This window comes from Geotrypetes seraphini, chromosome 2 (assembly GCF_902459505.1).
Source record: "Geotrypetes seraphini chromosome 2, aGeoSer1.1, whole genome shotgun sequence".
NCBI classification, from domain to species: Eukaryota; Metazoa; Chordata; class Amphibia; order Gymnophiona; family Dermophiidae; genus Geotrypetes; species Geotrypetes seraphini.
The window spans coordinates 102,231,409-102,256,373 of NC_047085.1; the positions used below are offsets into that span (position 1 = coordinate 102,231,409).

A 24,965-nucleotide genomic window follows, 5' to 3' on the forward strand; every position below is an offset into this window, starting at 1 on the left:
CTCTATAGTGGTTATATGGTCACTTTGGATACCTTTTTGCCACTTATACCTGCTTTTACATCATCCAAGTCACAATGTACAAGTTTCGTCCAGGAACTCTCGTGAAATATTCGATTATCTCTGCAGGACAACGAAGTCTAGGTCGGCCCACATCCCACCTTAACCACTCCTCCATATATACCCCTTTCAGTTCTGGGCACACAGTGGCATTTAGAGGCCTAAAAAATCTCTGGATACATCCAGAAATTCAATTTATCGGCACTTGGACAACCTGTCTTTTAGGTCATCCAAGTGCCAACTTGAACGAGTTTTTAGACATGTTTAAGTTTCGATTATGAGCCCCTTAACATACAAAATAGATTAAAAAACAATATAAAGTAACATTAATAAATCGCAGCTAGCTAACATCTTCGCAAAATAGTCTTATTCATATTTTTCACATGAATGTCTCAACAAGCAAGTGTGTCTTCAGCAATTTTTTAAAAATATCTCTAGACCTACACAAACGCAATTGACCTGTCAATGCGTTCCAAAACTTCACCCCTGTCACAGAGAACATCAATAGCCCAACTCTTACATGTCTCACAGTACACTCCCTTTCCAAAGATAATCTCATAGCGTATTCTGATCTTAACTCTCTTTAATTTCAACAAACTCTTTGAAAACTAGTCAAAAGATGTATTAAGTTACTCTAAAACAGGTATCATCTTATTTTATTTTATTTTATTTATATTACCCAAAACTGTACTAACAAGTTCACCACGCCATTTTATCTACTACATTCTGGCTTTTGCCATCTACATTCTTTAGAAGCAGCCTTAGCCAAAGTCTCCAGTGGCTTATTCCTTGCTAGATCCAAGGGTCATTACTCCCTATCCATTTCTGTGTATAGTTCAAACTCCTCTTACTGACTTACTTATAAGTGCATTCATTCTGCAGCTCCTTGATATCTCTCTTTCTCCCTCCCTATACTTGTTCCTGGGAATTCAGTTGATTAGGTAAGCCACTTATCTATACTCCACTGCCAACACTAGATTCTGTGCCGTCCATCGTGCTGCATTGTACACCTGGAATACACTTCCTTGGTCAGTGTATCATGTTCCATCTCTAGTCCCCTTCAAATCTAGTTCAGTATCCAAGTCAATTTAATTATTCCCAAAATAAATATGAGAAACTCCCGAATCCCTTATCTGACCTGTTTGTCTGATTTGAATAGATTGTAAGCTCTGTCAAGCACAGACTGTCTCTTGATGCATGTCGGTAACAAAAATCTCATGCACGAATACAGGATTTCTGGGGCAGTACTTGGAGAGACTTCCCAGGAAAGGGACTTGGGAGTTCTGATCGACAAGTTGATGAAGCTGTCCATGCAATGTGCGGCGACGGCGAAAAGGGCAAACAGAATGCTAGGAATGATAAAGAAGGAGATCACGAACAGATCGGAGAAGGTTATCATGCCACTGTACAGAGCCATGGAGTACTGCATCCAGCACTGGTTGCCATACATTAAGAAGGACACGGTACTACTCGAAAGGGTCCAAAGAAGAGCAACTAAGATGGTTAAGGGGTTGGAGGAGCTGCCGTACAGTGAAAGATTAGAGAAACTGGGCCTCTTCTCCCTCGAACAGAGGAGATTGAGAGGGGACATGATCGAAACATTCAAGGTATTGAAGGGAATAGACTTAGTAGATAAGGGCAGGTTGTTCACCCTCTCCAAGGTAGAAAACACAAGAGGGCACTTTCTAAAGTTAAAAGGGGATAGATTCTGTACAAACGTAAGGAAGTTCTTCTTCACCCAGAGTGTGGTAGAAAACTGGAACGCTGTTCCGGAGTCTGTCATAGGGGAAAACACCCTCTAGGGATTCAAGACAAAGTTAGACAAGTTCCTGCTGAACCAGAACGTACGCAGGTAGGGCTAGTCTCAATTAGGGCACTAGTCTTTGACCAGACGGCCGCCGCTTGAGCGGACTGCTGGGCACAATGGACCACTGGTCTGACCCAGCAGCGGCAAGTCTTATGTTCTTACATATTTGTGAAATACACCAAGAAAATCAGTAATCTGTACGTAAGGGAGTCCACAAATAGAGCAGAATGAATATTTGAAGAAACACATTAATGAAAACTGGCGAGCAGTTTGGGCAGTATCCATTAATAAATCTGTTTCCTCACATATTTGTGTACATTGCTACATGCATCTGGCAGCGCTATAAAATGTTAAGTAATAGCAGAATTTATGTGCATTAGGAGAACATGTAAGGTATCCATGTACTGTGTGTTCCAGTAATAATGTTAGGGCAAATTTGGGGAATGAAGTTTGTGTTTCTGGTGTGTGCATCTGTGTGAGGTTTATTTGTGCTCCAGTTATTGTGTGTCTCTATCTTATCTGATATAGCCATTGTGTGTGTAACAGTATGCATATTTTTGTTATTATATCATTTACAAACTCTTTATTCTCATAAGAGAAAAATTATTTCTTGGAATATACTGGATATACTGGAATTCACCCATGACATTTTACAGGTATATTTCATAACAGGAGTTAATATATGTTAAACTGTTTGCACATGTGCAAATGCAAACAGATTAAGAGAGATACCCATCGGGATCGATCAAATTATATTTTTTTGTGGGAATCTCTATGTCACACTTTTAAAATGGAACGTATGGTGGCCATACAACAGGGACATTATAGGAAGTTTATGGATATTTGCGAGCCATTGACAAAATCCTGTAAGGAGTGATTGTTGATTTTCCCCTTTTGATAATACATGTCCAGGGTGGGTGGGAAGACTTTTTTTTTTTATTTTGAGTGCAAATTTTTGGATAAGTAGAAAGGGGGGATGATATACGTATTTGTCATAGAATATAATTCTGATTGAATTTAAGTGCTGTTAAAAGTGTAAATGATTGTGTAATATGTTGCACTTATATTTGGCTTTAAAATGAATAAAGATTTTTTTTTTTTTAAAAGAGAGATACCCATCATTCAGGCAATGGTCTACATCAGTTCTCAATAATGAACGCTTCCTCAATAATGAACGCTTCAAAAGATGCACAAATGCTATGCCTCACTTATCCACTAGAGGTAGCAAAATTACCTTTTTAAGCTCTATGAGTCACAGTGTGTGTAAAGGCTGACAATTACAGCTTCCTTTCCAAAACTGTAAACGAACAGACAATTTAAAACATTTTAATAGCTATAATACATATTTTGCATATAATGTAATGTCCATATAATGCAAAATGCATATAATGCATATTAAGTAAGCAATTTTCAAAAGCAATTTATCTGGGAAAACTGTCTAACTTTTCCTACAGCAAAAGCACACACATATTACTGTAGATCAACAGTGTGCGCTCTTATTTCGGGAAAGTAGGAAGATTTTGGGGAAGGCATTTAGGTCAGCAGTAGCAGGGACAACATGCTTTGCGCTTTCAAAACCACATGCATTCTTTCGGAGAAGGAAAGTATCTGCATAAAAGGAGATGCATGTGTCCTTAGGTACTTTATTTTCTAGGCAAAAACCATTGAGAAAGTATCCACAATTTTGCAACTATTCACACCAATGTAAAAATTGTCTACAAAATAGACAGTTTAATGCAATTTTATTGTTTCAATCAACATCCCTAAATAGAAAACAGAGATTATTTTACAATATTAAAAATTTAAATAATCTAACTGAACACAATGGTGAAAGGAAATTAGTAAAACAAAATAAAACATGCCTTCTCATTCTGATACTGCAATGGTGCGGTAGCCATGTTAGTCCACTTTTAAAGGTAATATATAGAAATAAAGCAAAACAAAGGAAATAAGGTGGTATCTTTTTGACAGAATCTATCAAACAAAAAGGATACAACCCCCAAATAATCTCCAAGAATATTGCCTCCTCCCTTGAAATACCCAAGGAAAACCTATTGCAGTATAAGTAGAAAGGGGGGAGGGGGTGTTACCGTTAAAAATAAATTTAAAAAATAATTAAGTCAGTCCATCAAAAAGGTATAACCTTATTTCCATTGTTTTCTTTCCATATATTATCCATTCTAACTGATGAAATCTCCGACACTCGTGTAAATAGTAGAACGATTTTCTCACACGTCACGTAATTAAGCTGAGAAATCTGTTGCTATCCGCTCTTACTACATTTTCTGGCAACGCGTTCCAGAGCTTAACTATTCTCTGAGTAAAAAAAAATTTCCTTCTATTGGTTTTAAGAGTATTTCCCTGTAACTTCATCGAGTGTCCCCTAGTCTTTGTAATTTTTGACGGAGTGAAAAATCAGTCCACTTGTACCTGTTCTACTACACTCAGGATTTTGTAGATTTCAATCATATCTCCCCTCAGCCGTCTGTTTTCCAAGCTGAAGAGACCTAACCATTTTAGTCTTTCCTCATACGAGAGGAGTTCCATCCCCTTTACCATCTTGGTGGCTCTTCTTTGAACCTTTTCTAGCATCACTGTAGTATGTTCCACCATCTCTTTAAAAGGTATATTACATTTCTTAGCCTCCCCCCTTTTTTTTTTACATAACCGTAGCGCGGTTTTTAGCACCTGCCGCAGCGGTAACAGCTCTGATGCTTATAGAAATTCTTTGAGCGGCGGAGCTAAAAACTGCACCACAGTTTTATAAAAAGGGGGCATTAAAGAGGTGAATTCCAGTATATCCAGTATATTCCAAGAAATAATTTTTCTCTTATGAGAATAGTTTGTAAATGATATAATAACAAAAATAAAAAACAAAGTTAAAAATATAGTGCCCTTCTAAATTAAGAAATCATTTACAATCTATTAATTCTGTATTCTCCTATACCATTTTTATAAAATAAAAAAAGATGAGGCTGATATTCAAAGTGATTTAATTGTATAGAAATGGTTCCTCACTGGTTAAATCACTTGCTTGTGGTTAACTACTCATTTTCAGTCACTTAACCCAGTTAGTGCCATTGAAAATGACTGGTTATCACCTAACACAAAACCAGCTATTTTGGAAGTGTTCCAGGGGCAGAGTCAACACTTAGCCAGTTAAGTCTGATATTCAGCATTTTACCGGCCAAGGTCAAGGCATGAACAGGACCACATAAAAGTCAGTCCAATATTTATGCAGTGCTCCATAGCCAATTAAATGCTATCGTATTTAAATCAGCTATGGTATATCTGGTTCCGTAAACTTGGAAATTCAATGCCAGGGCATGGACATAACAGGGCATTAAATTTCCAGGCATAACGCTGGTGGCAGTCAGCAAAATGCTGAGGACTGCCAGCTTAATATCGACTCAAGTAATTTTAGTGAAATATTTCAGTTACCCAGGAGTTCCATTGCATCATCCTCGTCATGGATATCTTCTTCTGTTACAGATGGCACAGTGCTGTTGACAGAATCAAAGGAATCCTGGGAAAGCATGGCTGCCAGCAGTTTCTTATGGTGTTGCTGTTGCTGTTTCAGTCCTTTGTTTTTTGGTTCCATCTTTAAACTAGGTGAAAAATTCATAAAAGCTGTTTATTGTATTTTGATAGTAAAAGGATAATACAACATTTCATCGTCATATATTTGGAACCTGAAGAATTATCAGTACAATAAAGGCATGTTTGTTTCTTTGTTTCTTTTTAAATCAGACATTTTATAAACCTCCCATCTTATAAGCATAACACACCATCATGTAATAATACAAAATAAAAATGATTACCAAAAATACATCACAGCAAGTCAGACACCTAGGAGATCAGGAGTAAAATAATTGAGAGAGACACCTGAACTTCCTACTCCATCTCAGGTTTAGATCAAACAAATTTTGAGTTTCTTCTAAAACCTATTCGCACTTAAACTTACTCCTAATACTTAATAGCCAATTCCACAACAGTGAAGCCACAGTGGAAGAGGCCCTCCAATTAACCTCTTATGCTTTTCACATTTTAAAAGATGGGAACTTCCATCAACGAAAGCTAGAAGGATGCTAGGTTGCATAAGGAGAGGTATGGCCAGTAGGAAAAAGGAGGTATTGATGCCTTTGTAAAGACTCTGGTGAGTCCTCATTTAGAATATTGTGTACAATTTTGGAGACTGCACCCTCAAAAAGATATAAAAAGGATGGTGTCGTTCCAGAGGAAGGCTACTAAAATGGTGCGTGGTCTTCATGATAAGGCGTATGGGGACAGACTTAAAGATCTCAATCAGTATACTTTGGAGGAAAGGCAGGAGAGGGGAGATGTGATAGAGACGTTTAAAATAACCTAATATAAAAATGTCACTCACCAGCAGTGGACTCAATTTCCCAGATCCCTCCTTCAATCCAAAAAGGTGGAGAAAAAGCCTCATGAAATACATTATCACATGGCAATCATTGATGATTTTTAAGCATTGGCAAAAAAATTCACACCATAATGATCTGGCCATTAGGTTTGAATCAGAAGACTGAGTGGTGTGCCTTTTTCTGATTTTTCCAAATATTTCTATTCATTTTTGTTGTTTGTTTTTTTTGGACTTTGAATTTTGGCGGGCTGATGACGTTATACTGGAAGTACTGCCCCCGGAATTACACCCATCTATTTCTACGATGTGCTGTCCTGTGCCGTTGTGCACGTTAAAGCTTGAGTATTGTGAACTTAAGTGTTGCCCGGATGAAAGTTGGAGTTGCTTTTTGAATCCCTGAAGAAACCATTGAATTGTTGGTGAAAGAAGATCTTGTAGGAGGAATTTGTAGTCTGCCGCCATTGATGGAGCTGTAACCCTGAACGCTGTTGAAAAGTTTGTTTGCTGTTGGTGGAGTTGGTTAAGCAATAGCAAGTGTTCTGGCGCCAGAGCTTAAGTTTTACTCTTTTTTCTATCATTCATCTGTTTCTTGTCTTTATAACAATGGGCTTTTTGAAAACTAATAAAAATTGCCTTTAGAACAATGGGCTCATTGAAAAACTAATAATAAAAAGTTAAAATTTGAAAATTATAGTATTTTTTTTACTGTGCACAGTAGTGGTTTTTGTATCTCTCTAGATCCCTACATTTTTATGGTGTGAGTTTTTTGCCAATGACAAAAACAATGCTAGATTTAAATCATCAATGTTGCTACATGATAAAGTATTTCTTGAGGCTTTTCCTCCATCTTTTTGGATTAAATGGGGGATCTGGGAAATTGAGTCCACTGCTGGTGAGTGACATTTTTATATTAGGTTGTTTGTCTGTCACTACGATTTATTTTTTGAGAGACGTTTAAATACCTACGTAATATAAAAGTACATGAGTCGAGTCTCTTTCATTTGAAAAGAAGCTCTGGAATGAGAGGGTATAGGATGAAGTTAAGAGGTGATAGGCTCAGGAGTAATCTGAGGAAATACTTTTTTTAAAGAAAAGATGATAGATGCGTGGAACAGTCTCCCGGAAGAGGTAGTGGAAACAGAGACTGTGTCTGAATTCAAGATGGACTGGGATAGGCATGTGGGATCTCTCAGAAAGAGAAAGAGATAATGGTCACTGTGGATGGGCAGACTAGATGGGCCATTTGGCCTTTATCTGCCGTCATGTTTCTATGACTAGACCATTCTGAGCTATCCAGCAAATATCAACACAGCCCCTCTCTCTCAAATATTTTGCACCCTTATTATGGCATCAGCTGAAACACCTTAGTAAGAATTTTTAATTGTATAATAAATATATGTGTGTGCATGTGTTAGGAAACAACAAAGAAAATGATCCATCAAGGAATCCAACATGGAACAGAAGAATCAGTAGACAATCTGGAGATAAGTTTACATTCAAAGTGCTCCCTGCAACAGTGCCCAATGTGTTTCACCAAACAAGGCTGCTTCATGGGCGAGTAACTTCTACCAGTGACTAGATATACAGGATACTATTTTTGATATTGGAGTGAGCTGTGCATTCACACCAGCTGTTTTTTTATTGCTGATAGAAGCTATTTATGATACCAGCAATAAAAAAACAGCTGGTGAGAATGCACAGCTCACTCCAATATCAAAAATAGTATCCTGTATATCTAGTTACTGGTAGAAGTTACTTGCAAGTTACTCGCCCATGAAGCAGCCTTTTTTGGCAAAATGCATTGGGCACTGTTGCTAGGAGCACTCTATCTCCAGATTGTCTTCTGTTCCACTATGTGTGTGCACAGACACGGGGTAAATTCAAGAAATGGCACTGAAATTTAGGCACCGTGGAACTGCCGTTATAAAATACTAGCATAAATCTGCGTTTTTGCACAAAACTTTAGGCATGAGCATTTACGCCAGACAATGGATGATGTTAATGCTCGCATCTAAGTACTGAAAGTTAAATGTCTGACAATCATTCTATAGCATCGCATCTAATTGTGTGGCATGCTCCATCCAGGTCCACGTCCTCTTTGGCGTTGCATGCCACAGAAATTAGGTGCTAGCTTTACAGAATAGGAGCGCAAATCAGATACATGTGCAACTACAAATTATTGTCAGTTAGTGCTTGTTAAGGCCAACAATATTTGAAATTGCACTGTTTCTATTCGGCAAAAATAACTAACCAAACAAATAATACCATAAGAAGCTCAAAAAACAAGACATACAACTTAATATATTAATTAGCTAATATGCCCTAGAAGGAGTTCAACTCAATTTACAATTTAGAAGAGTCTGACCGTATCTAGGGATTACTTTAGTCATTAGGGTTCATGTGGCAAAAACTTTGGCCGCAGCTTTATTCAAACCACCATAAGAATATCAAAGTCAAAATGAATTCAAACCTTCTTCCAGAATGGCAGCATACCTAACCTTTACCCTGTCAACTAATTGATATCGATCTAGCTGCACTATGACCTCCCCTCCATGTGAAATAAATTCAATATTCAAAGCTTCTACGCAATTGTATTTTTGGATTGTTTAGCCTTTCCATGTATCTTTCACCCAAAGACTAGCAGGGATCCCTGAGGAAGACTCGTTTGTTGAAACACGGACTGTGTTGGGTCCAGTGCTCCCAGTGGACTAGTTCCTTAAGGTGTTTATATGGATTGCTACATATTTATGAATTTTTAATAAAGTCCATTTCAGGAACATCATCTCTCCACAATGTTTCTTTGGTTTCTCAGATGAAGCCAAAATCCCTGCTCCACCCTTTCTAAAATAGCCCCAACACATCCTTCCTTAAGACAAACTTTCTTACCCATAGACATCAACTAACCCTCAAAAATAATTCTCCACAGAGCACAGCTTCTTGCCCAAGTTTTTAATCAATCCTCACACACTGCAAACTCAGCTTGTCCGAATATTAAGAGCATACAAGTAGCCTATCCAAAAATTACTGGTTGTAGATATAGGTCTTTTTTGGATAGCACTCTTGCATTTCAAGCAAGTAAGCAGCAGTCCTGGTTGGGTAGTTATATTAGTAGAGCCATGCTGTCTTATGGCATATTTCGAAAATAAATTAAGACTGTACTGTTTGATAAATTCATTTCTTAACTGAAGTCTTATGGATAACACAAATTTTACATTGTGAATACATAGGAAACATGTTGTATTTGTAACTATTTGTACTTCGCTGATTGTCCAGCTCGCTTCTGTGTAAACTGCCTAGAAATTGTTTGATTGTGGCGGTATAGAAGAATAAAGTTATGTTATATGTGGTACTGAAACAGACCATATGGTATTTATCTGCCTTCTTTTTATTATGTTTCAATGAGATTGAGGACTGGAGAGTAAAAAGGTGAAATTGGATTGAACAGCGGCAGAATTGAAAACATGAAAGAACAAGCTGAAAGGGAAAGATCAATCTCAAACTGAAGTGTGGAAGGAATGGAGAATAGGAAGATACGGGAGAAATGCAAATGTACTGAAGACCCTGGAAGGAGAGCTAGGAAGAAAGACTGGGACCAATATAACTAGAACAAAAGAATGGCCATACTGGGTCAGATCAATGGTCCATCTAGCCCAGTATCCTGTTTCCAAAGTGGTCAATCCAGGTCACAAGTACCTAGCAAAAACTCAAATAGCAACATTCCATGCTACCAATCCCAGGGCAATCATTGGCTTCCCCCATGTCTGCTTCAATAACACACTATGGACTTTTCTTCCAGTAACTTGCCCAAACCTTTTTTAAACGCATCTACATTAACCGTGGTTACCACATTCTCTGGCAATGCGTTCCAGAGCTTAACTATTTTCTGAGTGAAAAAACATTTCCTTCTATTGGTTTTAAAAGTATTTTCTTGTAACTTCATTGTTTGTCCCCTAGTCTTTTTAATTTTTGATGGAGTAAAAAAGTCGATTCACTTGTACCTATTCTATACCACTCAGGATCTTGTAGACTTCAACCATATCTCCCCTCAGTCGTCTCTTTCCAAGCTGAAGAGCCCTAACCTCTTTAGGCTTTTCTCATATGAGAGAAGTTTCATCTCTTATCATCTTGGGCGTTCTTTTTGAACCTTTTCTAATTCTGATATATCTTTTTTGAGATATGGTAAACAGAATTGAATTAATACTCAAGGTGAGGTCGCACCATGAATTGATACAGAGGCATTATAATACTCTTAGACTTATTTACCATCCCTTTTCTAATAATTCCTAGCATCCTGTTTGTTTTTTTGGCATCCGATGCACATTGGTCAGAAGATTTCAGTGTAGTGTCTACGATGAAACCTAGATCTTTTTCTTGGGCACTGACCCTTAAGGTGGACCCTAGCATCTGGTACCTATGATTTGGATTATTCTTCCAAAAGTGCATCACTTTGCATTTGTCCACATTAAATTTCAACTGACATTTGAATGCCCAGTCTTCCAATTTCCTAAGGTCTGCCGCAATTTTTCACAGTCTACATGCATTTTAACAACTTTGAATGGTTTAGTGTTATCTGCAAATTTAATCATCTCACTCTTTTTTCCAATTTCTAGAACATTTATGAATAAGTTAAATAGCACCAGCCCCAGTACAGATCCCTGTGGCACTCTACTATTTACCCTCCACCATTGAGAAAAATGGCCATTTAACCTTACCCTTTGTTTTCTGTCTAATAACCAATTTCTAATCCACAACAAAACATTACCTCCTATCCCATGACTCTTTAAATTTTTCAGGAGCCTCTCATGAGGAACTTTGTTGAAAGCTTTCTGAAAGTCTAGTTACACTACGCCAACTGACTCTCCTTTATCCAGAGTAGACTTGCTGGAGGGAATAGAAAGCACGAGAAGAGATCTGTGAATATTGGAAGAATGGTCTAATGTCTGCTAGTTAAAATTTAATAAGAAGAAGTGCAGAGTAAAAATCCAAGGGAGCTGTAAATATTTGGGGGTGAGAAGCTGATTGCACAGACAGAGAGAGAGATCTTGGCATGATAGTGTCTGAGGATCTCGATGCTGCAAAACAATGTGATAAAACAGTGGCCATAGCTAGAAAAATGCTGGGCTGCATAGAAAGGGGAATTGTCAGCAGAAAAAGAGAAGTGTTGATGCCCCTGTACAAGTCATTGGTAAGGCCCCACTTGGAATACCGTGTTCAGTTCTGGAGACTTGCTAAGAATATAGAATGACTTGAAGTGGTCAGAGGAAGGCAAAGAGAATGATATTGGGATTGTGCTGAGACAAATGAGAAGAGGCTTGAATGCCTGAATATGTATACCATGGAGGAAAGAAGGAATAGAGGAGATATGATACAGACATTTAAATTCTTGAAGGGTATTAATCTACAAACAAATCTATTACAGAGATAGAGAAGCAGTAAAACTAGAGGACATATGAGGTCGTGGGGTGGTAGACTTAGGAGTAATGTCAGGAAATACTTCTTCATAGAGAGAGTGATGGATGCCTGGAATACCCTCACTCTGGAGTTAGTGAAGACAAAAACAGTGATGGAGTTCAAAATGCATGGGATAATCACAAAGGATCCCTAAACAGAAAGAGGATAGTTTCAACATAAAAATTTGACAGATGAAAAACTATATCTTCATTTATGATGTGCAGGAGTGGTACTTAAAAAAAAAGTCCGCAGCGGGGAAGGAAGATGATGCCAGATGGACTTCTATGGTCTGTGTCCCATATATGGCAAGACAGATTTGGTGGTGGTGGTGGGGAAGGGGCTGGGGCAGTGTGGGGCAGTATAGCCAATGCCAGACAGAATTCTACAGTCTCCATCCCATATGCAGCAAAAAAAATCAAGAGCAATTATAGAAACATGATGGCAGATAAAGGCCAAATGGCTCATCTAGTCTGCCCATCCGCAGTAACCATTATCTCTTTCTCCGAGAGATCCCATGTACCTATCCCAGGCCCTTTTGAATTCAGACACAGTCTCTGTCTTCACCACCTCTTCTGGGAGACTGTTCCATGAATCTACCACCATGGTATTTTATATCGTGTTCAAATTGTCTGAGTGCAGGTCTTACCTATCTCAGGGGAGTCGGGGGGGGGGGGTGGACGGATATCTTATACTGGAACTTAGCAAGTAAAATGAATAATTACTGGTTTGTTGCCTTGAGAATGAATGTGACTATTGGGCAGACTGGATGGATCGCAAAGGCCTTTATCTGCCGTCATTTACTATTTTACTATGTCACATATTTAGTCATATCTTCAAAGAAATGCAGCAAATTAGTGAAGCAAGACCTCCCTTGGCTGAACCCATGCTGACTCTGTCTTGTTAAACCATGTTTTCCTACTTGTTCCGTAATTTTATTTTTTATGCTGGTTTCAACTATTTTTACTGGCACTGAAATCAGGCTCACAGATGTGGAATTTCCCGAATCACCACTCTCTAATCTTCAGAGGCATTAACCTTGGAACACAAGGCGAGGAGACCAAAATACTGAAGTGTCTTCCAAGATCCTCAGCTACCAGGAGTTCCAGGCAAATACAGACTATAATTAAGAAAGAAATTAAGGATTTTAACACTGATGTTGTTATCCATCTGAGAACAAATGACCTGGCCAACAACTCCACACTTGCAGCACAGAAAGCTTTTCGAGAGCTTGGTGAGGGCTTGAAACCTTTTGTAAAGACTTTAGCTGCCTGCATATGGAAAGGGAGAGCAAAGAGCGAAAAACACAGAGGATTTTAATAGATGGCTCAAAGCCTGGTGTCATCAAGAAGGCTTCAGGTACATAGAAGGATGGGGAAATACATGGAAGGACAAGAAACTATATTGCACTGATGGGCTACATATTACTACAGCAGGAAAAAGAAACCTTGCAGAGAAATTTAGACAATATGGGGGTAATAATTAAAAAAAAAAAAGTCTAAAAAGTGTCCTAAGTGGCTACTTGGACGATCAAAAAGCCTGATCGTCCAAGTACCCATAACCAAAGCTGGTTTTTAGACGTATCTAAAACCAACTTAGGCTTTTCCCCTGCCTCTAGATGCACAGAGAGAAAAGAGGTGTGTTTAGAGGAGGGGAAAGGGCGTGCAGTGGGCGGGAGGTGGGCCGACCTACACCTAGGCGTACAACACCTATAACCAAAACAGTTTAGTCGGCACTTAGAACTGTTTGACTTAGACGAAAGAAAACCAGATCTAAGTGCCGAAAAAGAGGCCGCTGAGCTGATGGCCGCTGGCGCCATCAGTTCAGCAGTCCGGCAACCTAACCATCGCGGCAGGAGAGATGCCTCATCTCCCCTACCGCGATGCCATCACTCTTCTACCCGAACTTCCGCGACCCGCAGCAGTTCGGGTAGAGGAGTGATGGCATCGCGGTAGGGGAGATGAGGCATCTCTCCTGCCGTGATGCATCACTCCCCCCCCCCCAACACAACATCGGGGCAAGAGGGAGCCCAAGCCCTCTTGCCCCGGCCAACCGCGGCACCCCCGACTCATTCGGGCCAGGAGGGAGCCCAAGCCCTCCTGGCCCAGGCGACTGTCTACCCCCACTCCCCACAAAATTACAGGCAGGAGGGATCCCAGGCCCTCCTGCCCTCGACGAACCACCCTCCCCCCAATGTCCGCCCCACCAGAACCCCCGACCGCCCCCCCAGCCGACCCGCGACCCACCGGCCGACCCCCACAACCACCCCCACCCCCCTTCCCGGTACCTTTTTTTCGTTGGCCAGACAGACGGGTGTCAAACCCGCCTGTCCGGCAGGCAGCCACCGGCACAATGAGACCAGATTGGCCCAGCCATACCAAAGCCCCGCCTACTGGTGGGACCTAAGGCGCCTGGGCCAATCAGAATAGGCCCGGGAGCCTTTGGCCCCTCCTGTGGGCAGGGCCTTAGGAAGGACAGAGATGGTCAAAAAGGTGGAGGAGTAGCTCTCTATGTAAAGATCAATATCCAAGCGACTGAAATGCAAGGGACCTAGGGAGAGGAAGAAGCAATATGGATCGCTCTGAAAAGAGAAGATGGAACTTCTATCTATGTGGGTGTAGTCTACAGACCTCTGACTCAATCGCAGCAAATTGATAAGGATCTGATTGTGGATATCCAAAAGTTTGGAAGGAAAGAGAAGGTTCTGCTGTTGGGAGATTTCAACCTGCCGGATGCGGACTGGAATGTTCCATCTGCGGAATCGGAAAGAAGTAGGGAGATTGTGGATGCCTTTCAAGAGGCTCCTCTGCTCAGACAAATGGTGACGGAACCCACAAGGGAAAAAGTGATATTGGATCTGGACCTCACAAATAGAGAGAGTATCTCTAATGTTCGAGTGGGTGCTCACCTGGGAAGTAGCGATCATCAAACGGTTTGGTTTGATATAACGGCTAAAATGGAGAGCGGCTGCACGATACTTAAAAGTCCTAGATTTCAAACGTATGGACTTTAATGCTATGGGAGAGAGTACCTGAAGAAAGAGCTGTTAGGATGGGAGGACATAAGAGAAGTGGAAAGACAGTGGTCTAAGCTGAAAGGAGCGATAAAAATGGCTACGGACCTTTATGTGAAGAAAATCAATAAAAACAAGAGAAAAAGGAAGCCGATATGTTCTTCAAACTAGTGGTAGAGAAAATAAAGGTGAAAGAGTTAGCGTTTGTGAAATATAAAAAAAACCAAGAAGAGGAGTGCACAAAGGACTACAGGGTGAAACTGAAAGAAGCCAAGAGAGAGATAAGTCTGGCGAAAGCACAGGCGGAAGAACAAATAGTAAAAATGTAAAAAAGAGAGACAAAATTTTTTTAAGATATATTAGTGAAAGGAGGAAGATGAAAAATGGAATTGCTAAACTAAAAGATGCTGGGAACCGATATGTGGAGAGTGATGAAGAAAAAGCAAATGTGCTAAACAAATACTTCTATTCTGTGTTCACAGAAGAAAATCCTGGCGAAGGACCAAGATTGTCTGGCAAAGTTACATGAGAAAATGGAGTAGATTCTGCGCCATTCACGGAGGAGAATGTTTATGAGCAACTTGAAAAACTAAAGGTGGACAAAGCGATGGGACTAGACGAGATCCATCCCAGGATACTAAGGGAGCTCAGAGAGGTTCTGGCGAGTCCTATTAAAGACTTGTTCAACAAATCTCTGGAGACAGGAGTGATTCCTGTGGATTGGAGGAGAGCGGATGTGGTCCCTATTCATAAAAATGGTCACAGGGATGAAGCAGGAAACTACAGGCCGGTGAGCCTCACTTTAGTTGTTGGAAAAATAATGGAAGTTTTGCTGAAAGAAAGGATAGTGTACTTCCTTGAATCTAATGGGTTACAGGATCCGAGGCAACATGGCTTTACAAAAGGTAAATCGTGCCAAACGAACCTGATTGAATTTTTTGACTGGGTGACCAGAGACCTGGATCGAGGACTTATGCTAGATGTAATTTACTTAGATTTCAGCAAAGCCTTGGATACAGTTCCTCATAGGAGGCTGTTGAACAAACTTGAAGGGCTGAAGTTAGGACCCAAAGTGGTGAACTGGGTCAGAAACTGGCTGTCGGACAGACGCCAGAGTGGTGGCTAATGGAAGTCGCTTGGAAGAAGGAAAGGTGAGTAGTGGAGTCCCTCAGGGTTCGGTGCTGGGGCCGATCCTGTTCAATATGTTTGTGAGTGACATTGCTGAAGGGTTAGAAGGAAAAGTGTGCCTTTTTGCAGATGATACCAAGATTTGTAATAGAGTAGACACCAAAGAGGGAGTGGAAAATATGAAAAAGGATCTGCAAAAGTTAGAGGAATGGTCTAATGCCTGGCAACTAAAATTCAATATAAAGAAATGCAGAGTAATGCATTTGGGGATTAATAATCGGAAGGAACCGTATATGCTGGGAGGAGAGAAGCCGTTATGCACGGACGGGGAGAGGGACCTCGGGGTGATAGTGTCCGAAGATCTAAAGGCAAAAAAACAGTGTGACAAGGCAGTGGCTGCTGCCAGAAGGATGCTGGGCTGTATAAAGAGAGGCGTAGCCAGTAGAAGGAAGAAGATGTTGATGCCCCTGTACAAGTCATTGCTAAGACCTCACTTGGAGTATTGTGTTCAGTTTTGGAGACTGTATCTGGCAAAGGATGTAAGAAGACTTGAAGCATTCCAGAGGAGGGCGACGAAAATGATAGGAGGCTTGCACCAGAAGATGTATGAGGAGAGACTGGAAGCCCTGAATATGTATACCCTAGAGGAAAGGAGAGACAGGGGAGATATGATTCAGACGTTCAAATACTTGAAGGGTATTAACGTAGAATAAAATATTTTCCAGAGAAAGGAAAATGGTAAAACCAGAGGACATAATTTGAGGTTGAGGTACACATTCAAAGGCATTGTTAGGAAATTCTACTTTACGGAGAGGGTAGTGGATGCCTGGAATGCGCTCCTGAGAGAGGTGGTGGAGAGTAAAACTGTGACTGAGTTCAAAGAAGTGTGGGATGAACACAGAGGATCTAGAATCAGAAAATATTAAAAATTGAACTAAGGCCCGTACTGGGCAGACTTGTACGGTCTGTGTCTGTATATGGCCGTTTGGTGGAGGATGGGCTGGGGAGGGCTTCAATAGCTGGGAGGGTGTAGATGGGCTGGAGTAGGTTTTAACAGAGATTTCGGCAGTTGGATCCCAAGCACAGTACCGGGTAGAGCTTTGGATTCTTGTCCAGAAATAGCTAAGAAGAAAAAATTTAAATTGAATCGGGTTGGGCAGACTGGATTGACTATTCAGGTCTTTATCTTCCGTCATCTACTATGTTACTATGTTCAGGTATTACAGACAATTTTAGCGATATGTTACAGATCACTAACGATCAGAAATGTCATGTTTGAGTTCTTTCGGTATCCTGTTATGTATACCGTCTGATGCTGGTGATTTATCACTCTAACTTGTCAATTTGCCTCAGTACATTTTCCAGGTTCACTGAGATTTCTTTCAGTTCCTCTGCATCGTCAACCTTGAAAAACATTTCTGATTATGTAAATCTCTCACATCTTCTGTTAAGACCAGAGCAAAAAATTAATTTAGTCTCTCCACTATGGCCTTATCCTCCCTAAGTGCCCCTTTTGTTCCATGATGATCCCACAGATTCCCTCAGAGGCTTTCTGCTTTTGATATACCTGAAAAAGTTATTAATATAGGTTTTTGCATCTTTGGCAAGTTTCTCTTCATATTTTTTTTAGCCTTCATGTTTTGCATCTAACTTCCCAGTGCCTATGTTGCTTCTCATTTTCTTCATTTGGATACTTTTTCCTTTATTTGAAGGATGTTCTTTTGGCTCTAATAGCCTCTTTCACGTCATCTTTTAACATACCAGCTATCGTTTGATCTTCTTTCCACCTTGTTAATACATGGAATATATCTGGCCTGAGCTTCCACTGTGGTATTTTTAAATGCCAAGAAAACAAAAATAAAAGTATTTTATTCTGAATTAATAAATTGCAATATGCCAATTTTGTTAAATATGACTCCCTGATGTCAGAGACAGAGCCTGGGTTTATACTACTTCCCCTTCCCCCTTCCCCATTTTACAACAATTTGACAACACACCCTAACATCCTTCTAGCTTTCACCGTCACCTTTTCATTGGAGTGTGTGCTATGTAGTTACTTTTGATGTTTATCATTGTCACCATTCACAACCAGTTGCATAGTCAGACCTTGAATTTGGGGGGGCCCTGTCCTCAATCTCTGCCCCCACTCTCACCATGCTCTCTGTGTCCCCCTCACAATCCACAAATACCTGAGCTGGCAGAGGTCCCCAAGCTTGCATCCTGATAGGCAGAGGTCCCCAAGCTTGCATCCTGGTAGTCAAATACCTGAGCTGCCCCCCCCCCCCAAAGCATGTACCAAAAGTGAGCATGCATTGGGGGGAGCCTGATAGCAGCCCAAATTGTTGCTTATTGCCAAGACCACTGGACCTTTATTTTTGGCAGGGCTTTAGGACCCCCACCAGTCATAGCAGCAGATGGTGCTGCAACTTTTTTATGGGGGGGGAATAAACCCAGATAAGTCACTGGTCTTTCTGGGCACCTGCTTTTATGTATATGTACTCCTGAGCAATTTTTTAAGCACCTACATGAGGCGATAACATGTTCTTTTATTTAAAAAAATCATTTTTAAAAGGCTAAAAAATGCACCCTGAATAAATAATTACTTCACACTTTTTAATTATGTAACATTCATTTTGCAACTGGCCCACTATAGACTAGCACAAAATCGAAAGACACATTTCACCTCCCCGCAGGACTGCTGCTTCCCTCTTCACTTTCCCATTGTTCATTCTTATTCCTTGGTACAGGAGGTTGAAGCATTTCAGCTGCCAGAGGGTCAGCATCATCCTCCTCACGACCCATCCATTCTCCAATCACACAGGGTCTTAGCAAAGATGAGTTAAATGCTCTTGTGTCCTGAAAATTAAAATAAATAAATAAATACATATGCTCATTGGAAAGCACAATGCTTCATCTAGTATAGAACTATAAGCACATTTTATATTTATTGGGGCAGTGCCTCCAAAAGGGTTGTGGTTACCAGGAGAATAAAGAACTTCATAACTAAGTCTTACAAAAGCATTATGTGCTTAAGAACTAATGCCACCCGCACTGGCCAAAATTGTATACTTTAAAACAGATCAACCTGGAGATGCAAATAGCTATATGTCATTGTTTTCATAAATTCAATTTAAGTTCAGTTTTAAAAGGCATATGTCAAACTGAATGGTTTCTGATCGCTAAATAAAATATAATACTAAGCAAATTAAAGTTATTCAACATCCATATTGCTCATTAACATAACTACCCCTTAAACCCAATAACTGGTTGCACCACCTTTAGCTGCAATACTTTCAACGAAACACTTCCTATAATTTGATGCCCTGTTGAAGAATCTTAGCCCACTCTTCTTTTCAGGCTGGTTTTAATGCCCACATATTCATAGGTTTTCATATATGGACTACTCGTCTCAGGTCCTGTCTCTATTGGTTTCAAGTCAGGACTGACTAGGGCAATCCAAAACTTTTTGTTTTTCCTCAGTATTCATGTTGTGTTTGTGTTTTGGATCATTGTCTTGCTGCCTCAGCTCACAGACCAATCCAGTACAGAATTCATGGTTCCTTCCATAATGGTAAGTTTCCAAGGTCCTGAGGCAGCAATGTAGCCCCACACTATCACACTGCCACCACTTTTGACTTGCCTGAAATAGATATTATCCCAAAAAACATGGAGATCATCCAGGTATGCTGCTGAAAATGTGAGAGATGCTCTTGGATAACAGCAGTTTTGCCCTGCTACTCTCCCATGTATCACATTTTTGCCCAGTCCCTTTCTAATTCTGGAGTCATGAAAACTGACCTTAGCTAAAGCTAAACACTCCTACAGTTCTTGGGACACTCTTCTGGAATGTTTTGTGACCTCCAAGATAAGATTTTGTAATAATTTTGGCAGGCCAGATCAGAAAGATTCATCACTAAACCAAGTCTTCTCCATTTTGAGATAATGGCTCTCACTGTGGTTCGGTAGAGCCCCAGAGCTTTAGAAATGTTTTTGTAAACCATCCCAGAATGATAAAATTTCAACCTTCAGGAATTTCTTTTGACCATAGCATAGTGGTTCCATAGAATATTTGTGATTATTACTTCATTCTCATGATGAGATTTAGATTCAATAGGGCTGGCTCCAATCAAGATAGACTGTGTTCAATTAGCTGAATCTAATCATTAATTAAAGTCAAATGGTTGATTAACTAAGGAAACAGTTATTTTTTCACATGGGTGATATGGGTTTTGGTATCTTTGGTCCTTAAATAAATGAAGTAATAATTTACAAACTGTATTATGTTTGTTCAGGTTCTCATTGTCAAATATTACATATTTTTTTTAAAGATCAGAAACTATTCAGTGTGCAATAATGTATGTAATAAACAGGAGGGGAGGACAATAACTTTCACATCACAGTATTTGTTGGAATTATTTTCAAAAACTGATCCCTCAGTGTCAGAAAATTAATAGTGGGATTTTTACAGCCTAATCGTACTTCACTAGAAAAGGAGTCGCTACTTGGAATGGTCAATGGTAAAAGGAAGCAGGGAAGACCAAAGGCCTGTTGGCTGGATACCATCAAGCAAGACACGGGCAGTGGTATAGCAGAGGTGAGTGGTGCCCCCCCCCTCCCACATGCACACACCCCTTCCCCGTACCCTTTTATCTTCGGCGTGAGCAGTCATGAACTTGCTGCTTGCATCGGCTTCAGCACTCTCTCTGTCACTTCCTGGAAGTGATGTCAGAGAAAGCATCGAAGCTGACATGAGCATCAAGTTCATGGCTGCTTGCACTGAAGTTAAAAAGGTACATGGGGGGAGGGGCGCACGCGCATGTGGCAGGGGGAGAAGTGGGAAAGAGAGGGCGGAGAGCAGGAGGGGTTCCAGTACCCCGTGGAAGACTGTGCCCAGGGTGGATCGCCCCCCTGCATCCCCTTACTATGCCACTGGACACAGCAATAAACATCAAGCAATTGAAAGAAGCTGTGGAAAACAGGGAAGCATGGCGAGGACTGGCTTACAGAGTATCCAAAATTTGGACATGACTGAATGAATAGTAGTAGTAGTAACTGCACTTCCTGTACATATAGTAAATGTTTGCATCTATCAAGCAATATGTGGCAAACCTTTGCCACACTTTATTAAACAGGCTCATAAAAGACTGTTAAAGAAAACCTCAGTCCAGCGAGAACTTAGAGCCTGCCTATCCAACAAAGAGTTACATGAGTGCGAGAACAACTTTCAGTACATTCTAGTTAACTATTCAAGGAGTTAGCTGTTTAGATTTGACGAGGTAAGGTAAGAACATCCTATTTCCTATACAACAAATAAATCTACCCACCAAGTAGTTGAAGGACTTGCAGGAGCAATCTAGCTAAGTTAGAGCCAGCAAAACAACTGAACCAATGCACATCACATAGCTGGATTATCCCTCTGTAGGAATTTCAAAATTGCTTTTATATTAAGGCTACTACGATGTTTCACTGGCATGTTCATCTAATATAATCAATGTTTTTTGTTTGCTTTTTAATTTAATTTAAGGCACTTATGCCAGCAGCACTTAGTGCTGGACAGAAGTGTTTTGGTTTGAATTTCCTGAGCCTCAGAACAGGTAACATTTGGCTGCATAAGATGATATGAAGTGAGAAAGGTTTAGGACTTCTACCAGCACAGGCTCAACAATTTATATAAAGAAAAATATCCCCACAACTAATAGTGTTTTAAACACAATCAATCCACAAAAATATGTTACACTAAATACAAGAAGAAAAAGACTCAGAACCATGTTGAGCCAGAAGTTCAGCACTGTACATTTTCCAAGCAATAGATGGTCCCTGTTCAGTAGATCTTACAATATAATTTGAACAGACAGACAGGACATATAGATTTGGGAAGTTTCTTACAAAAAGAATGATAAGATGGACATAGGTATCTTACAGTGAGTGGGAGTTAGGTGTTGAAAGCAGCCTTGAAAAAATGGGTTTTTAGTTTGGATTTGAACACTGCTAGAGATGGAGCTTGACGTATTGACTCAGGCAGTCTGTTCCAGGTATATGGCATAACAAAATAGAAGGGATAGAGTCTGGAGTTGGCAATGGAGGAGAAGGGTACAGATAAGAAGGACTTACCTGATGAACAGAGATGAGGTTTTCTCTAAAAGCTGGCGGTAAACACTAACAGAAAGCAAGTTGATATTCAACTATAGAATACACCAGATTCTCAGATAAGCGATAAAGTTTCTCAAATATATCTATATAGCAAGTTGAAATTAGTAAAATATCAAGCTGATGAGGAAGCACAGCGGCTTTTGTTCTTAAAAAAACCTTTTTTAAATTTAGAGTGCTGGAGCCACTACTGCTCACTTCTGATCTGCAAATATGCAAGATAAGTTACATTTGAAAGAATAAAACCATTTATTACCGTATTTTCACGTAGATAACGTTAACCCGTGTAAAACGCGCACACGGGTATAGCGCGCGGGAAACTCAAATATATGTAAAAAAAATTTTGTATACCGCGCACACCCGTATACTGCGCATGCTGCCCGACTCTCCTTTCGCCCGCCCCGACTCTCCTCTGGCCACCCCGAGTCTCCTTTCACCCGCCCCGACTCTCCTCTCCCCCTTGAAGTCCTGTCCCCACTCTGAAAGCCTGATGCCCCCCCCGACGTCCGATTCACCCCCCCCCCCCCCCCGCAGGACCGCTCGCACCCCCACCCCAAGGACATCTCGCATATACCCGACTCCCCGACACGATCGGGGCAAGAGGGAGCTCAAGCCTTCTTGCCCCAGCCAACCGCGGCACCCCCGACACGATCGGGGCAAGAGGGAGCTCAAGCCTTCTTGCCCCAGCCAACCGTGGCACCCCCGACACGATCGGGGCAAGAGGGAGCTCAAGCCCTCTTGCCCCCCCGACTCCCCGACATGATCGGGGCAAAAGGGAGTCCAAGCCCTCTTGCCCCGCCGACTCCCCGACAATATCGGGCCAGGAGGGAGCCCAAGCCCTCCTGGCTCTGGCGACCCCCCCCCCCCACTAGTTGTTCGGGCCAGGAGGGAGCCCAAACCCTCCTGGCCACGGCGACCCCCCCACCCCCCACCCCGCACTACATTACGGGCAGGAGGGATCCCAGGCCCAACCCGACCATGTGCCCAAGGCCCCGCCCCCAGGAGGGACCTAAGGCTCCCAGGCCTATTCTAATTGGCCCAGGCGCCTTAGGCCCCACCAGTAGACGGAGCTTTGGGACGGATGGGCCAATCTGGCCTCATTCCGTCGTTGGCTGCCTGCCGGAAAGGCGGGTTTGGCTCCTGTCTGTCCGGCCAACAACACAAAGGTACGGGGAAGGGCGGTGGGAGTGTCGTGGGGGTCGGCCAGGGGGGTCACGGGTCGGCTGGGGGGTCGGTCGGAGGTTCTTGGGGGGGGCAGTCGTTGGGGGGAGGGGGGTTTGCTTCGAGGGCAGGAGGGCCTGGGATCCCTCCTGCCCGTAATGTAGTGCGGGGTGGGGGTAGGGGGGTCGCCGTGGCCAGGAGGGTTTGGGCTCCCTCCTGGCCGGAACAACTAGTGGGGGGAGGGGGTCGCCAGAGCCAGGAGGGCTTGGCCTCCCTCCTGGCCCGATATTGTCGGGGAGTTGGGGAGTCGGCGGGGCAAGAGGGCTTGGGCTCCCTTTTGCCCCGATCATGTCGGGGAGTCGGTGGGGCAAGAGGGCTTGAGCTCCCTCTTGCCCCATCGGTCCTTCGGGGTGGGGATGCGGGTGCGTGCGTGCGTGCAAGCAGACCTTCGGGGTGGGGGTGCGAGCGGTCCTGCGGGGGGGGGGTGAATCGGACGTCGGGGGGTGGGGAACTATGTAAAAAAATAATTTTGTACAACGCGCTCACGCGTATAACGCACAAGGCTATGCACGGTTTGTAAAATCGTGTATAACGCGCGCATTATATGCGTGAAAATACGGTAATAATAATAACTTTATTTTTATATACCGCCATACCACAAACAGTTCTAAGCGGTTTACAAGGGAAGAGATTATATACAGACAGCGACATTACAGCGAACTTTCGCATTTACATTGGCTTGTTAAGTTTAATCAGGTTTATCTGGAAGTGTATTGAAAGTACATCAGGTTGTGGTGGGGTCAGAGAAATTTGTCAAAGAGATAGGTTTGTATTGACTTTCTAAATGTTTGGTACGAGAGTACGTTTGAGTTGAAGTTGGTTAAACATTTGTTCCATTTGCCTGCTTGGAATGATAGTGTTCTGTCGAGGTATCTTTTGTAGGTGCAGCCTTTTATTACAAACATATACTGCTATACTAGATTATATTCTGGTTTAAACCAGTGGTGGAAATATTCAGACAAACCAGGTTGATCTTTTGTAACCAGTTTAAGGGAGGCAAGCATTCTGTGGCATTCCCCAGGGCCCGCCCCCGCCCCGCCCCCCACTCTCCCCGATTCTTTACAATCTATTCATGAGTTCCCTGGGCAACATTCATTTCAACAATGACAAATGTCTACTATCATATGCTTATGACATTCTCCATCTTATCCCAATCAAATGCAGCTCCAACGATACTCCTCAGAGAATATCTGATAGCATAAACAAGATAAGTACATGGGCTACACTCAACAAACTAAACAATGCAAAAAAAAAAAACGAAGTATAATAGTTTCACAGCTCCTTACAACACCTATATCCATCACCTTACCCTTTGGAACAGTGCTAAATATTGACAAAACCTCCAAAATCCTTGGAGTAATACTGGACTCCACCATTTATTTTGAATCTTAAATCTCTAACCTATGGAAAAAAAAACCTTCTATAGCTTTATTAAGACTAAGACTGTTATTCTATGACAACCACTTCCCCATACTTCTACAAATGCTAGTGGTGTCTCAACTAGACTACTACAACTCCCTTTATGCAGGGATGAACACCGCTCTCATCCACAGACTACAGCTAATTCAAAACACAGCAATAAGGCTAATATTCAAACTGAGGAAATATGAACCTATTACATCGTACTACCGCAGCTTTCACTGGCTACCTATCAATGCATGTATCATCTTCAAGCTGTCATGTATAACATTTCACATTCTATATGCAAACTCTTCTGAACCTCTCATAGAGCTCTTCATCATTTCCTGGGCAACCTTGGC

General features: G+C 41.5%; 1 protein-coding gene across 6 annotated transcripts in view; it reads right to left on the reverse strand.

Moving 5' to 3' along the window:
* C2H8orf34 (chromosome 2 C8orf34 homolog) overlaps positions 1-24,965 on the reverse strand; it is a 328,896-nt gene that overhangs the window by 153,448 nt on the left and 150,483 nt on the right. For all 6 annotated transcript variants that reach the window (XM_033934937.1, XM_033934938.1, XM_033934940.1 and 3 more), the window contains exons 6-7: positions 18,521-18,693; positions 5,306-5,472 (exon numbers count right to left, since the gene is read on the reverse strand). In XM_033934937.1, coding sequence (XP_033790828.1) covers positions 5,306-5,472; positions 18,521-18,693 — 340 coding nt within the window. The remainder of the gene's footprint in view (positions 1-5,305; positions 5,473-18,520; positions 18,694-24,965) is intronic.